Source organism: Octopus sinensis, linkage group LG8 (assembly GCF_006345805.1).
Source record: "Octopus sinensis linkage group LG8, ASM634580v1, whole genome shotgun sequence".
NCBI classification, from domain to species: Eukaryota; Metazoa; Mollusca; class Cephalopoda; order Octopoda; family Octopodidae; genus Octopus; species Octopus sinensis.
Genome location: NC_043004.1, coordinates 29,569,325 through 29,585,164, shown reverse-complemented (window position 1 = coordinate 29,585,164; position 15,840 = coordinate 29,569,325). Strand labels below are relative to the sequence as shown.

The following is a 15,840-nucleotide window of genomic DNA, read 5'->3' as shown; positions in this document are numbered from 1 at the left end:
AATTACACCTGGCTTTTGATATCATCGTTTAACGTCCGTTCTCCATGCTAGCATGGGTTGGACGGTTCGACCGGGGATCTGGGAAGCCAGAAGGCTGCACCAGGCTCCGGCCTTATCTGGCAATGTTTCTACAGCTGGATGCCCTTCCTAACGCCAACCACTCCGTGAGTGTAGTGGGTGCTTTTTACGTGCCACCTGCACTGGTGCCAGGCGAGGCTGGCATCGGCCACGGTCGGATTGGTGCATTTTACGTGCCATCTGCACGGAAGCCAGTCTAGGTTGCACTGGCTTCGACCACGATTCGGATGGTGCTTTTTACGTGCCACCGACACGGAAGCCAGTCGAGGCGGCGCTGGCATCGGCCACAATTCGGATAGTGCTTTTTACGTATGAAAAAAAAAAAAAATTTAGCAAGCTTTCATTGCAAACAGTAATTGGATTAATGATACTTCATCATGTTATGCCTCCAAGAAGATCTTATATGACAAGGGATCTATCCTTCATATGATTAACAAATAAAGATGTAGATAATATGACCTCAAATTCATAACAGATAGAAAAACGATGAACGGGCAGAACCCACGGTCTCTGTAGGTACTCCGAGACGGTTGAGCTCGATACCGTTTGCAGGTCAACACCTGTAAGTATGACATCGGCTGGAGATTTCAGACTGTTGATGTTCTCGTAAACCAGGACAAGGTACAGTGCTTAGCGCGATGCTAGTGGAGTGGATGCAAACAGAGTGACGAGAGGTGGCGAAATGAGTGGGCCAGAGGGGGGTACAAGCCCAACCAGTTCCATGGAAAAGATGCCATTATATTAGCAATAGAAAACAGAAACAGCACTTCTGTAGGCTTGGGAGCTGTAGAGTGTCTATTTGATTTAATGCCAATCAGTTGAGTGGCTTTTTCCTGGGTGCAGTCTCGGATCTCTGTGTGTGGATATGTTAGACACACGTTTCTTAAGAGCATTCGTGATATAAGCGGAAAAGTTCCGTTTGATAATCGAGGCTGGAAAGAAATTGTCAATGGAGTGAATGGATTAAAACAAATAACACACCAAAAGTCCTATTTTATTCAGATGTTATCAATAATATTGAGGGGAGTGGGAGAAGTCGTTACAACAATCCAGTACTTCACACATGCTGAAGTTTATCGATCCTAGAGGGATAACACAAGAGGTTGGTTCCGCCAGAACAAAGCTACAGTTTTCTGACTCCATCCACGAATACTTCACTATCAACAAACAACAGCTGGCAAAATCGATAGCACGCCGGGCAAAATGCTTATAGCGGCATTTCGTTCAGAGTTCAAATTCCGCCCAGGTCGACCTTGCCTTTCATCCTTTTAGGGTCGATAAAATAAATACCTGTTGAATGCTGGGTCGATGTAATTGACTTATTCTCTCCCGCGAAATTGCTAGCCTTTGACCGAAATTTGAAATCAGTATTGGTTAATTTTAGATATAAACCCACTTGGATAACAATAAAATAAAAGTAAAATATAATTTATTATATATTCTAAAGAAAAAGAAATTTATTTTAAAACGTTTTTTCTTTATGGTATTAGGCTTTCATAATTTAATGAATCATAGATTATAAGATCTAATCCCACCCCCCGAAAATCTATTTTTAAAGAATATCTGAATGTTTGCCAGCGACGTGGGTTTTAAAAATTGTATCTCTTTTTGTCTTCCGTAGTTTTCTCTTCGAACCGGTTTGTTACTTGTCTCATCACATGATCGGAAGTTACGTATTTCTACGTTCTTTGCCCTTCTGGTCAAGGTCGGGTGTTTACTGCTGCTGTTGTTGCCTTGTAGACTGAGCTGAACATGGCAGAAGAAGGTAGGTCTTTCTCAGCTCTCTCAATATTTCATTTCAAACAGCTTTACAACTTAAAACAAAATATCTTTCTCAATAATACAACTATACTCTTTCATTATACCATTTACTGAAATAAGTGATTCCATATTTCTTCTTGTCAGTCCCAACAACTTCTCCGGATCACCATTTTTCGCTGCTGTTGAACTTCTTCGTTTCATGTTTATTGATCAGACTTCTCACCACTCATTCGTAATTGTGTTTTCTCTTATTCTAAGCCCTCTCAATTACAAACCCTCTCAGTATGCTGTATTATAAGTGATGCTTCCATTGTTGTTACACGTCGTTAAATGAACTTCAAAAATTTAATCGATTCTAATGTTAAAAAATACATGTAAGGCGCAGACATGGCTGTGTGGTTAAGAATTTCACTTCCCAACCATAAAGTTCTGGGTTCGATCCTACTGCCTGGCATCTTGGGCACAGGTCTTTTCCTATAGCCTTGGGTTTACTAATACTTTGTGAATAGAATTTGTACAGAGAGTGCACAGAAGCCCACTGCGTGCACGCTCGTGCGCAGCTCTCTCTACTCATATCTGTTTATGTTTACACTGATTTAAAATTCGGTGTTACGTTCCTCTTCGTATCCCGTAAACTAGTGGTTCTCTATATATATATATATAGAGATCGATGAAATAAGTACTATGCTCTGTTAAACATATAAAGGTGGTGCCCCAGCATGGTTGCAGTCCAATGCTTGAAACCAATAAAAGAAAATAATGTATACCCATATATTCTTTACTGTAGATACTGTGTATTTTCTTCCAAAAGTGGGGTAGAAAGGTCCACCTTTCTGTTTTCACATCAATAAATCTACTGAGAACATGAAAAAAAAAACTGCAGCTCTTTGAAACTCGTATTTCTACTGAGTTAATAATGACTCCTAATTACTTTTTTGGAATAATTATTTTTCATTTGACAAATGTACGTCAAAGATCAAGTTTGTTCTCAAGTGACAGTGCGCCAGACATACCCTCGTCAGTTCACAATCACCTTTTTATAAAACCTTAATTTACAAGCTTATATTTTTAATTAAAGGTTCTAGTTCTACTCCAATTTTAATGCGCCAAAATACTTAATTCTTTAATTTAAATTTAACCAAGTCCGTGAATGTTTCTCCGTTCATTGCGTGGGATGTAGTAATGTCTGGTTTCTAAATGTGAAATCAATGTCATTTTGTGTATTTCGATTGCTTGCATAAATCGTTACGTGGTGTTTTTGGGTATTAATTGCGTTAGTTTTCTTTTTTTTTTTTTTGTAAGTTTTAATGGTAATTTCAAACCCGGGGGGTGGGGGTGGTTGGCACTTCACTCAGTAACAAAACTTTATTTCGCCTTTCGTGCCTCGAAGGTTGTTGATTCAGTTGACACTATTTCACCCCTTCGTAAATTTTTAGCTTTGTACATGAGAAACCTTTTATTTTTTAATCGGAGGATAAAACATGACTCTTTCTAAGCACATACAAATCTGAAAATAATTATTCGCTGGGTACTAAATTTTGATTCTAGCCATAAGTTTATAATATATAAATTCCTTGTTATATGGGTTATAATATCAAACTAGTATGACCTGGCAGGTACTACTGATAAACGGGAAAACTGTGTAACGTATATATGCGAACATGTATTTGCTATTTTAAGCAGCTGAGGTAGAAAATTATTGTTGGAAATGTTTCGTTCTCTTGCTAGCTGATATGTGTCTAGAATTTTTATATTTGTTAAAATGCATGGTTTTTGCTCTTGGTAAAATCTGAATATTTCAGTATTTCTATGCACGCAGTTCATAGAATAATGCTAAACCCATCCTCCATATGTAAGATTAATTAATCGAAATATTTGTAGTTAATGAATGAAACTGATGTTTTAAGTATATCTGTGAAACTTCCCGTTACTAACTGAAAATATCCTAACTTGCTGGCAACTTGTACAATTTTTAGAAACTGCCAGCAACTTTTTTTCTTTTTGCTGTTTCAATAATGGTTAGAATTTGGCATATTGTTTTCAACATGCTATTTCAATTACTTTGGAATGGTTAAAGGTGAATGGCTGAGATAGGACTCTACTGTGTTAGAATAATTTCATCACATAATTTCAAATCACATGGGGCTGTTTTCACCATTTTTCATTATCCAGGTATCTGTTGGAATCAATTCTGTTACAATATCCTTTCTTACAAAGTTGTGGCCAGATAGATACTAGTGTGAATTATAATTAATATGGCAGAAAACAAGGGTGCTTACATCCCATTATAACCTGACTTCAATTGCTACCTGGGTTAACATTGCTGCACATCTTTCTTGTGTATTGAAATACCAATAAGATGTTAGGCATCAGTTATTTACTGGCCAGTGTGAGAAAATAACTATGGTGTATTGTTACTGTAACTTACAAAGCTGTTATATGTTAAATATATTGTACTGTTTGATTTGTTGCACCGAAGATCCCTTAGACTTCGTCCCAAGTATTTTTTTCAGTCCTTTGTCCTGGAATATACTTATTGCACCTTTACCTTTTTAAAAAATTTTCATGTAAAATGCATCAAAATTTTGAGGCCTATATTGTCTCAAAAACTTTATAGTACTTTGTATTTTATGAATATACTGAGTGAAACTATCACATGCAGTGGAAGATAGAGGTGGGTGCAGTCATGCAAATCCAAGCAACCCACATTTGATGGTAAAGGCATGAATAACATGTGTTATATGTCACCTTAACTTTGAAAAATAACTTTTTTCTACTTAGAGTTTTATGGTACAACAGTTAACTTTGAACATTTCACTGTTATCCTAAAAATAAAGTATAATTGGTCTCCTTCCCTAATGGAAGAAAGTTGTACTCTACTCACATTGATCCTTAATTGTGTCTGCTTAACTGGAAAATAGTTTTTACTTCTTACATGGTTAGAGCATGTTATACCTTGTTATGCCATTATTCCTAGCACTAATGTAAAAAAATCTACATTTTCAGGAAAGCCCTACTGAAATAGAACATAGTAAATTGTAATATGCTAAATTGTAATAGTTGTGAAATAAAAGGCTTAAATCTACAATTGTTAACAGTTTGTTCATTTTTGAAGTTTAATACTTTAAAAGTGTGTTTGAATTTTAACTCAATGAAGACAATGAGCTTTAATCTTTACTGTCCTGACTTTTGGACTTATAACTATCTTATCAATTAGTCTAAAACATTTGTATTTTTGTTTGATTATACTCCTGATTATCTGTCAAAACTAGTCACATTGGTAAATTTAAGACAAGAAAAAAAATTGTATCATTTCTATTGAATTTACACATCCTCCCATTTTTGTTCTTTCTTTTTATTAGAACCTTTCAAAAAGAACAGGCCAGCATATTAATAAGGATATAAATTGGATATTTTAGAAAGTTCAGGTTTTTCTGTGATGATAGCCTTCCTGTTAGGTTGGCATAGTTAGTAGATTGCCTTTGACGCTTACGTTTTCCTGTTAACAGAATAGAATGCATGTTTCAATTGAGACAGCCACAACATTGTGTTTTAGTGATGCAACAATATCTTGTTTTTGTCGCTATTCATCATTATCATTTAACGTCCACTGTCATGGGTTGGACAGTTTGACCAGGGCTTGATGAGCTGAGGGACTGCACCAGACTCTAGTCTGAATTGGCATGGCTTCTATGGCTAGATGCCCTTCCTAATGCCAACCACTCTGAGTGTAATGGGTGTTTTTACATGCCATTGGCACAACACTAATATCTGCCATGACTATGATTTCACTTGGCTTGATGGGTCTTCTCAAGCATGGTAGGTTTTCAATTCTGTTTTGTCAATCAGTGAGGGACTTAAAACTTGAAGTTGGCTTTTTAAAAGTTGGATTTATTCTGCTTGTATTTGGAAATCTATCACCACTGTTTTTACTTTTCATTCTATCTTTATCTTTTTACATGGTTGACATTGCCATCTCTTGCCTACTTACTAATTATCTATAAGGTTACTTAACTGATACCATATTATGAATGGATGGTATCTTGTTACAGTGCAAGAAACTGATCATTTAGGTCTTATTCTCTTTTTTGCAATGACCAAATATTTACTTTTGCTTGTACATCATCCTCTGTCACTACAATCTCCTGTCACTCAGTCTGAGTTACTCTTGTGCAAATTCTTAACTCTCCTTTACTCCTTCTGTTCCCTTTCCTGTGCTATATTTTACCTTATTTTTCTCCATATTTTTTATCAGTGTCTATTTCTGCTTAGGTTTCTTTACTTGCATACTCCTTTGTAAAGTTGATGTAACTCTTCTAAGCTACAATAAAGGTAATCTATTGTGAAAAGTAGCATATTTTAAAGTATACTACAGATTGGAAACATGTCAGTTCATGGTGTGATTGATATATATTAAGCCAATATTGTTAAAAGATAAAGCCCTCTGCTGAATAAAATGTTCAAACTATGCCAACATAGAACTTACAGTTTGGGCAATAAAAGCATGTGATAAGAACTAAATGAAATAGCATTAGAAGTTGGTATGAAATGATTGTATTTCAAGAAAGAAAAGGTTGATGTCTGGGATAAGAAAATACACCCTTTATTTTCCATAAATTTTATTTAACTTCATTTTTTTTGTTCACATCTACTGTACACAATTCCTATAGTGAATTCCTGAGGTTGGGTTTCCCCTCATCTTTTAACATTTTCTTACCTCTACAAGTTGCTTGTATATTAGGGGTGTAGTTGTTGCACACATTTTGCACTGATTTTACCCTTTTGCAACCTACCTGCCTGGTTTTATGATACAAACTACCTGCTTTAAAATGATCTAAATTAAAATCTTCCTTCAAAATTTCATATTGATTTATATGTCAAACTAAATTCTTCATTATTAAAATTAATTGAAATGAAGGCAGTGTATTTCATCAGAAATACAGTAAGGAACAATGTTAAACAAAATGGTCATCTAGTCAGTAGTCAATACAGTAATCACTCTTTCTTTCTGTTAATTTGTTTTTGTTTTTATTAATATACTTTTCCTCTACTACATCTAGCAAATCTGTCTGCTTTTCTCTTTATTGTATCCTTAATGTCCCCTACTCACATTATAAACAATATTTTGCAATCCTTTAGAACCACTTTCTTCTCATTTTACATGAAACATTGACCTTTGGTGTTTAAGTTGACCATAGCTACATCAGCTCACTAGTTTTGGAATAGTGTATCAGTGCTTAGTGAATTGTTCTTTGTACATTAAAATGTTGTTTGAAAACCAAACTCAGCTAATATTTGTAATTTATTTTCCCAGTTTCTGGTGATAGAACTCTTCTACAGTATAACCTATCATCTAAAATTCAGTGTTAAATCTCTGGTTTACATTTTCTTTCTTTTAAGAAAGAAAATGTTAACATGCTTTTAACCATAGCATGTTAAGGAAATTGAAGTTTGTGACAAAATATATGATCAGTTGTGAAATATGTTCACAATAAATCCCTAGAGAATTGTAATGCTGAAGTGATATGTTGCCTTGTACTGACCAGTTGTGGAGGAGGGCCTGCCAAGTTGCATAGTAAGCATTGTGATAGGGGATAAGGTGACAAGAAGATGGGTTTAGGATTGCAAACAAGCAGCTGAGGTTATTAGGTGATAGGTTAGTTAATATTGTGTCAAGAAGCATTGTTGTAAGACTGTTCAAATTATGCAGAGGTAGGGTGATATTGTTAGTAGCATTGTAGTATCAACATTTAAGAAATGAGACGGATAGTCTGGCTCTATTTGAATCAAGAAGAGCTGTCTTTAGAGATGAGTGAGCATAGCTAAATGATTAAGGATGTAAAAACCCCTTCACTCTTTTCTTACAAGGCTGTCCAGTTTTTTGATACAAAGATTGTTTTAAAGATCACTTGTTTAATATCTACCTTTCCATGCTACCTTGAAGCAGGATTTTTAACTGGACGCACTTCCTTTTGCCAGTCCTCAATTGTTTTTGTGTAAAGGAATTTTTTTTAATTTTAGAGATCTTGAATGCATAATATCAACAAGGAATGCCAGCGTCACCATCATTTTATTCTATGAGTGATAAGCATGAAATATTAATATTCCTGCACATTCACTAGGTTATTAAATGTAGCTACTTTATTCACTCCTCCTCCTCTAGCCCTTACCAACTTCACGTTAAAGCTAGTATCTCAGATCTGTTCTAATGATCCTTCTGTAGTAATACAAGAAGTGTTCATATATTATAACCCCCCCATAATTTAATGCAAGAACTTTCCACTGTGTCCCAAACACCAGTTTCATATACCAATTAATACAGTTTGCTAAATTGCTCTAGATACTTCAATATTTTAAAATTTACTTGAAATGTAAACTGATTTGTTTTTTTAGAAATATATGGTTGCGAAAAGGTATGTTATATTCACTAATTACCAACATGGTTAACACCACATGTTCAACTATAGCCAAGCCTTACAATATCTGCTCTTTTTTGGTGTAAGCACTTATCACACATGGCTAACACATTGCAAAAGCTTGGTCTTGTTCTGTAAAGTGAGAAAACTTTTTTAACCACGAATAGTTGTTGATGCTTCTATCCATATTTAGTGTTATTGTTCAAGTATCGATGGTGGTTGTGTATATGCACTTGTCTAGGTAAATCTAGAATGCTAAGGCCTTTATTTAATAATTCTACTTGTTTTTCTTTCCAATAGTGTCTTTTCTCTTCTACAGTTATTGTGTTTACTACTCTAGTTTATTGAATGTGCCAACATCTGGCCCACAGATATGCTGTCTTCTCTCTACTTTTTCAACAACTACTATAGAGACACATGCTGCTTAGAGATGGCTGGTCTTGTGCAACTTCTATTCAGACACTCCTGAGGACAAACCATTATACCCAGTCCTTCCTGTCTAGAATGTCAGCTCTCTGGAATTCCTTTCCTGCATCTTTTTCCTACAGCCATTGTCTTGCAACTGTTCAAAAGGAAAAATGTTAGAGAGAGCCTACAAAGGCTGTAGCCACAACCCTTTCCTGTACGTCAAACCAAAAATGCAACATTTATGTCATATTCCTTCAGAATTTAATGTTAAACTTTTTACTCAATCCTTTCTTCCGACAGCCATATCCATTTGAAGTCCCATCCTGCTCAGTTTCCTCTTAATCATTAACTTACACAAACAGTCTGATTTAATGTTTTAACATGTGCAGTTGCCTCTGTCTCTTGTTTAGAAGGACTTAGAAGAATAATGGATTCTACTTTTCAGATCTGACTTTGTAAAACAATCGGGTGTAATGTAGCTATTTTGCAAACTATTTAGAAAGTGATTTATTGAGTTCTAGTTTAACATTTCTTTAAATTCCGACTATTCAATTTCTTTTTCATGAAGGTCCTTGTTTATTTTGAAAATAATTAGTATTTAAATTTCTTGGGTTTTAAGTGTATTTGATATTTGAATGTTTGTATATTGTACTTACAACTTCAAATATAAAGTTGTACTGGTGAAATATATATGTCTGTTTTATTTCTATTTTGAGTTGTCAACATTACAGTAAGATGAGTCTCTTATTTTAGAACAAATATTCTGCAAAGTCTTAGGTAATGGAACTGTTGGAAGCGGTTGTCAGCTATTCTATTAGAACATGCCTATTATTACCCTGAGTTACTATTTGCAGTTGGGAACTTGGCTGGACAAGTAAACTGTTACAATGTAATTAAATGTTTTGTGTCTAAAAGGAATTTAACTAAGTTCAACAGACACCTATTTGTGAATAGTCTTCTTTCTATGCCATTAGACTCTCGTGTAATTCTGAATATTTGAAATGATTGTAAAATCTGTTGGTTTTGTATTTCATTTCCCTTGCTAACATGGCTGCTACTAGACAATTTTTTTTCATTGCTACAGCAGCTTATATTAGAATTCTGTTTGAACATTATTTTTGTGCATATTGTTTCTGTATTGTTATTCTTCTAATTGGTTTGATTTAGTTGATTGTAATTATCTTCAAGGGCCTGCTCAGTTGTATTGACTCCTATTTGATACTTATTGTCATAGTGTTAAATTTTGGGAGAGTAAAGGACTTAGAATAAACTAGAGTAGGTTTTAGACCATAAACACTTGCATGATGCACTCACAAATGTATATATGTATTTTTTCTTTTTATATATTCATGTCTATTGTGCATATTATGTGTATGTCTGTATCAATATGGTAGTTTTTAGATCAACTTTTTCTATACTAGCAAGGGTTGGATGAGACTTATTGAGTCAGTATTCTATGGCCTGATGCCCTTCATGTTGTGTTATTTTTAATTAAAGTAGTTTAAGAGGTTGGCTGAAAAATTCATAGGGTGACCATAATACTCATGGAATGTGACCAAATGAGGTTTATTTTGCAACATTGGGCCCCTTGCACTCCACGTATTTCTTCCATCAGTGTTGCAGTGATTGGATCCCATTTGTGAAGAAGGTCTCATCCTGTTGGCCTAAAAAGTTAATAGATACGATATTATCATTACTGCAATACTGGTTCCCAGCTAAGTGTTTTTTCATGTTGAGGAACAAATGATAGTCAGATGGAGCCTAATCAAGGGAATAGGGAGGGTGATCAACCAGTTCAAAACCACAGTCATACACAGCAGTCATTGAAACCAAGGACTTGTGTGTGCTGGAGTATTGTCCTGATGAAACAAGACCCTTTTCGTCAGTTTTCCTGGGTGTTTGGTCTTGATAGCTTTTTGGAACTGCCTCAGCAATTTGGCATAGTACACTCTATTGATTGTGTGGCCCTTTTGAAGATAGTCAATAAACATAATGCCTTTTGAATCCCCAAAATACTAAGTCATCATGCACCCTGCAAATGAAACAAATTTGGCTGGTGAGGAGAGGTGTTTCCACTGCATGGCTGTCCCTTTTTCTCTGGCTCAAAGTGATGAACCCAACACTCATTTTGAGTTAGAAATCATTCAAAGAAACCAGATGGATCTGCCTGAAACAATGTCAGATTTTCCCATGATGTGATCAGCCTGGTGCACTTCTGAATGTGTGTCAGATGTGTCACCCACCAAGCAGAAACCTTCTTTCTGACAAGTTCATTGTGCAGAATATTCCCAACTCTCTTGTATGTAATAGCATTGGCTGTTTGATTTATCGTCAATCACCTGTCATGCATCACCAAGTGATGATCACAGTTAATGTTTTCTTTAGTGGTTGCAGTTGCAGGAGGTCCAGTCCTTGGCTGATCTTCAAGACTCCTTTTCTAAAGTCAGCTGCCCACTTTTAGACTGCTGATATAGCTAGTGTCTTCCTCAACTGTAGCAAGTATGTCAGCATGAAATGTCCTTGGGGGCTAAAGCCTTTTTCTGAAGGTACTTCATGACACCACAGTGCCAAATTTTGTCAGATTTTCAAGAGCAGTTACTACTTGTTACTTTTAAAGTCTTCTATGAACAGTTAGAGGTCAGTTTAGTTGGAAAGAAACAGTGCACTCTTATTATTCTGTTGGTTTTCTCGTATTGGAATAGACAAAATTGCTGAGCTATTCATGGGAGACAGAGTTAAATGTTACTACTTAAACAGTGTGAATGTAAAAATGTTGGGACACACACACTTGTGTGTATACATATTTTAACTATTTTACAAGATATATGATGGGCTTCTGTAGTGTTTCTATCTACCAAATCAATTCAGAGCTATAGTAGAAGACACTTGTCTAAGTTACCACAGTGTGTGATGGGACCTGATGACCTATTGTGAGGTGAACTTTGTAACCACACATCTATGCTTGTACATAAGTATATTATTAATGTGTATAGTATGTGTACATGTGTGTACATATTTGGTATGTATATTTGCTTGAGCAAAAGTGACGTGCATACATGTGTATACCATTTAAGTTCAGTGGTGGTGTCTGGTCTGATGATTAGGCTGTTGGACTAATCAATCATAAGGTTATTGGTCTGATTCCTGAACTGGGAGACATGTCCCCTTGAGCAAACCACTTATTGCTTCAGTACACTAAACTGAAATGAGTATCAGCAGAGTTTTAATGCTACCCTCTCTTCTCTCTACTGTCACATCTTTGTTTTTTCTGCTGGGTTAAAGGTAAAATGATTGAAAGGATGTCTGTTTGTGACTATATAAGCACCTAAAACAATTAGTGAAAGCATGATACATGTTATCATGTCATACTTGCTTTCAAATAACAGTTATCATTTATGTATCTTGTTTCTCCATGTTTGCATGGGTTACACATATTATCGAGGCATTGTTTTACAGCTGGATGCCCTTCCTATCATTAATCCATGCCTGCTTTTCATGTAAAAGACTTCTTATTGAACACAAGTCTTCAAGGGTCCAAAATGTGCAGTTGATTTGTTGACAGAAGTACACCGTTTGTAGCAAGTGACTTTTGTAGATCACTAATGTTAACAAACACTGACACACATACTCACACACACACATACACACACACATGATAGCCTTCTTTCAGTCTCTCTCTACCATATTGTATGGTTTCAGTTGACCTAGGGCTGTAGTAGAAGACATATGCCCAATGAACTGAACCTGAAACCAGGTGGTTGCAAAATGAACTTTTTAACCATAAAGCCATATATCTACAGCTATATAGTTTTAGCTTAGACATGTATACTTAATGATCTTTAGTGGTGTTAAAAGTTAAAAGTTCAGTTATTGTAATGCTTGTAAATGTTTGTAGGTCCAATATAAAGAATAAAAATTTAGAAACAAACAAAAGAAAGCAAAACTTTAAACAAAAACATTCAGGACAACCATTGAAGATGTAGTATTAAAATTTTCTCTGAGTCATCAACCAAGATCTTTGGGTTAATGCATAAAGAAAAATATTTGAATGAAATTAAAAGTGCAATTTTAATTTCATTATTAAAGTCCTTGCATTCATCAACATGGAGTGGCTGTGTGGTAAGTAGCTTGCTAATCAACCACATGGTTCCGGGTTCAGTCCCACTGCGTGGCATCTTGGGCAAGTGTCTTCTGCTATAGCCCCGGGCCGACCAATGCCTTGTGAGTGGATTTGGTAGACGGAAACTGAAAGAAGCCTGTCGTATATATGTATATATATATATATATATATGTGTGTTTGTGTGTCTGTGTTTGTCCCCCTAGCATTGCTTGACAACCGATGCTGGTGTGTTTACGTCCCCGTCACTTAGCGGTTTGGCAAAAGAGACTGATAGAATAAGTACTGGGCTTACAAAGAATGTCTCGGGGTCGATTTGCTCGACTAAAGGCGGTGCTCCAGCTTGGCCCCAGTTAAATGACTGAAACAAGTAAAAGAGTAAAAAAGTAATGGATAAATAATAAAATGTAATTAAGCATGCCTATTAATCTCGGTGTTATTTGTAATAAATATTTATCTGTTCTTAAAAGAAACAGAAGAAAAAACAAAAAGACAACTGTTAAAAAGCATTTACTGTATGTAATGTCTGGTTTTAGAGATGTGAAAAATGAGCTTGTTGGTAAGTAGAAGCTGTGAGTGCAGGCACTGGAATAACAAATTTAAACAAGAACAATTAAAAGAAATAGAAGAATATAGCTGCATGGGCTCACAAACTTAATTCAGACGAAATGTGCATATTTTAAAAGCACATTCCATCAAGAAGCAACATTGCAAAAGAAATTATTGATGCTAAATTTTAAAGTTGTTAAAAATTGGTTCACATTTTTCTTGTTTGGAGGTTATGCAGATGAAGACAAAAGTTCAGTCATGCTTCTGCATTATGTTAAATCAAACAGCAACTAAAGGCTTTGTAAAAACTACACTTATGGAAGTCATATAGAAAGCAAATAGGCTTGGGTTACAACTTCATTATTTGGTGATGGGTTTTTGCATTCATTTTGTAACTCAAGTAAAAAAAAACAAAGCAAAATATATTTTGAAGGCAAAAATATTCTATTTCATCTGCTACTGACTGTAGATAATGCACCTTGTCATCTACTGTCTCTATATCATCATCTAAACTTCAAATTGTTTATGCCACCAACTTTTGGAAACAACAGACCAAGGTATTATTGCAACTTTTGAAGTATATTTTCTTTGTCATACATTTGCTAAATTAATGAATGCCATTGACGCAGAAGGTAACTAAATGATGGAAATGATACAATATTCTAATTGCATATAAAAGGAGTAGAATGAAGAGAAGGGAAAAATATTAGGGATGTTTTGGGAAGAATATTTTTAAGTTATTAATAATTTTGAGGTATTTGTAGAATCAGTAAAGATGACTGAAAATGAGATGATTGTAGATATTAGCAATTAGTTACACCTTGATGTTTCAGTGAATAATTTACAAGATTTCAGTTATATGATGAAAATGTCTTTGAAATGGAAGATCATGATGAAAAATCTGGAAAAGATCAAGCAACATGAATTCCTCTTTATCTTCATCCTTTAACCCTTTAGTGTTCAGAATACTCTGTTAAATCTAATACTTTTTCACTCAAATTGTTTTGAATTAATCATGCATTATCTTATAGCTTTGACGTTTCAATGATGTGATTGTTTATTTTTAGAATGGCATTGTAGGTTAGGAGTGAGAGGCTAGATATCGCCAGTTTGGATATAAAACATGTAGAATATATTGGGCCGGATTTGGCCAGTTTAAACACTAAAGGGTTAAGGATTAGATGAAGCCATTTCACATATTTGAAAGTTTTAAGATATAAAGGTTTTGTGTGAAGTAGGCAAATTGTTGCAGACTAAAATGTCATGCCTGGTGTCAAGAAATTTATGAACTAAAAAGACTGCCATAGAAATAAACTCTTTCATTGAACCAAATATGAGGAGCTAGGCTTCATTGAATGATAAATAGAAAAAAAAAGTACTTGTGATTATTTTTTGTTTATAAATGATCTATGAATGATTTTAAAGTATTGGTTATACCTAAATTATTTTATTGTTCCTTACATTTAACACTTCAAAAATTATGTCAGATCTCAGCAAGAACGCAGTCACTATTTATAGCATTATTTGAATGTAAATTAGCCTCTCACAAACTGGATATTTGGAATCAATCAAATCATTAAACTTAGGTATTCTCATATAATGCTATGTACGAAGGGGTACCAAGAGAAACCAGAATTTTGCAATATTATTTTATTCATTTAGTCTTATGTTCTGTTGTGTCTGGGGAGAGTCCTTTTCTTTTTGTGCCTTATAATGTAACACACTCACTAGTAAAATTTCCACTTATTTCTTTTAGGAAAATAAAAATAAGAAATAATTGGAAATTTTACCGGTGAGTGTGTTACATTATAAGGCACAAAAAGAAAATGACTCTCCCCAGACACAACAGAATATGCTTCAACACACGAACTCATATAAAGAATCTTGAAAACCAAATTCCAAAATGAAATATTAGTCTTGTGTTTACTTTTATTGCCTTCAAAGTAATCTCCCTTTGAAGCAATGCATTGGTCCAGGCGTGTTTTCCACTGTTCAAGGCAGTGTTGAAACTCTTGCAAAGTGATGCCTTTTTTAATGCATTCCATTTTTTTCTGCACCTCTTCCACATCTGCAAATTCCATAGCACCAGCTTTTGTCATCAGTGATGAGCTTCGAAAAAAGGTCTGGATCAATTTCCAACTGTTCTTTCAGTTTGTGACGTGTATTCAGCTGTGACTGCTTTTGATCTTCCATGATCAAGCAAGGCACAAATTTTTTTGCAACTCTTTTCATTTGCAATTCCTCGCTCAAAATTTGTTGGCAGGAGCTCCAGGACTCACCAGTCATATCAACAAGTTTGTCAATTGACCATTCTTAAAGTGTGAAAACTGCTTGTAAACTTGTTTTGCTCATGGCAGCCTCTTTGTAAGCTGTTAGAAGTATGATAACTGTTTTGGCTGCTATTTTCCCCAGTAGAAAACAGAATTTCATGGAAGCATGCTGTTCTTTCATTTGAGCCATTGCAAAAATTGATGAACTGGAGAGAAGCACTGCAAAGCAAAGATGCACCAC

The 15,840-nt window shown here is 35.0% G+C and overlaps 1 protein-coding gene across 3 annotated transcripts in view; it reads left to right on the top strand.

The window, feature by feature from the left end:
* The first annotated feature begins 1,699 nt into the window (after window positions 1-1,699).
* Window positions 1,700-15,840, top strand: part of LOC115215187 (glycogenin-1) — a 32,973-nt gene continuing 18,832 nt past the window's right edge. For all 3 annotated transcript variants that reach the window (XM_029784375.2, XM_029784374.2, XM_036505302.1), the window contains exon 1: window positions 1,700-1,843. In XM_029784375.2, the coding sequence (XP_029640235.1) occupies window positions 1,831-1,843 (13 nt within the window). In that variant the 5' untranslated portion in view covers window positions 1,700-1,830. The remainder of the gene's footprint in view (window positions 1,844-15,840) is intronic.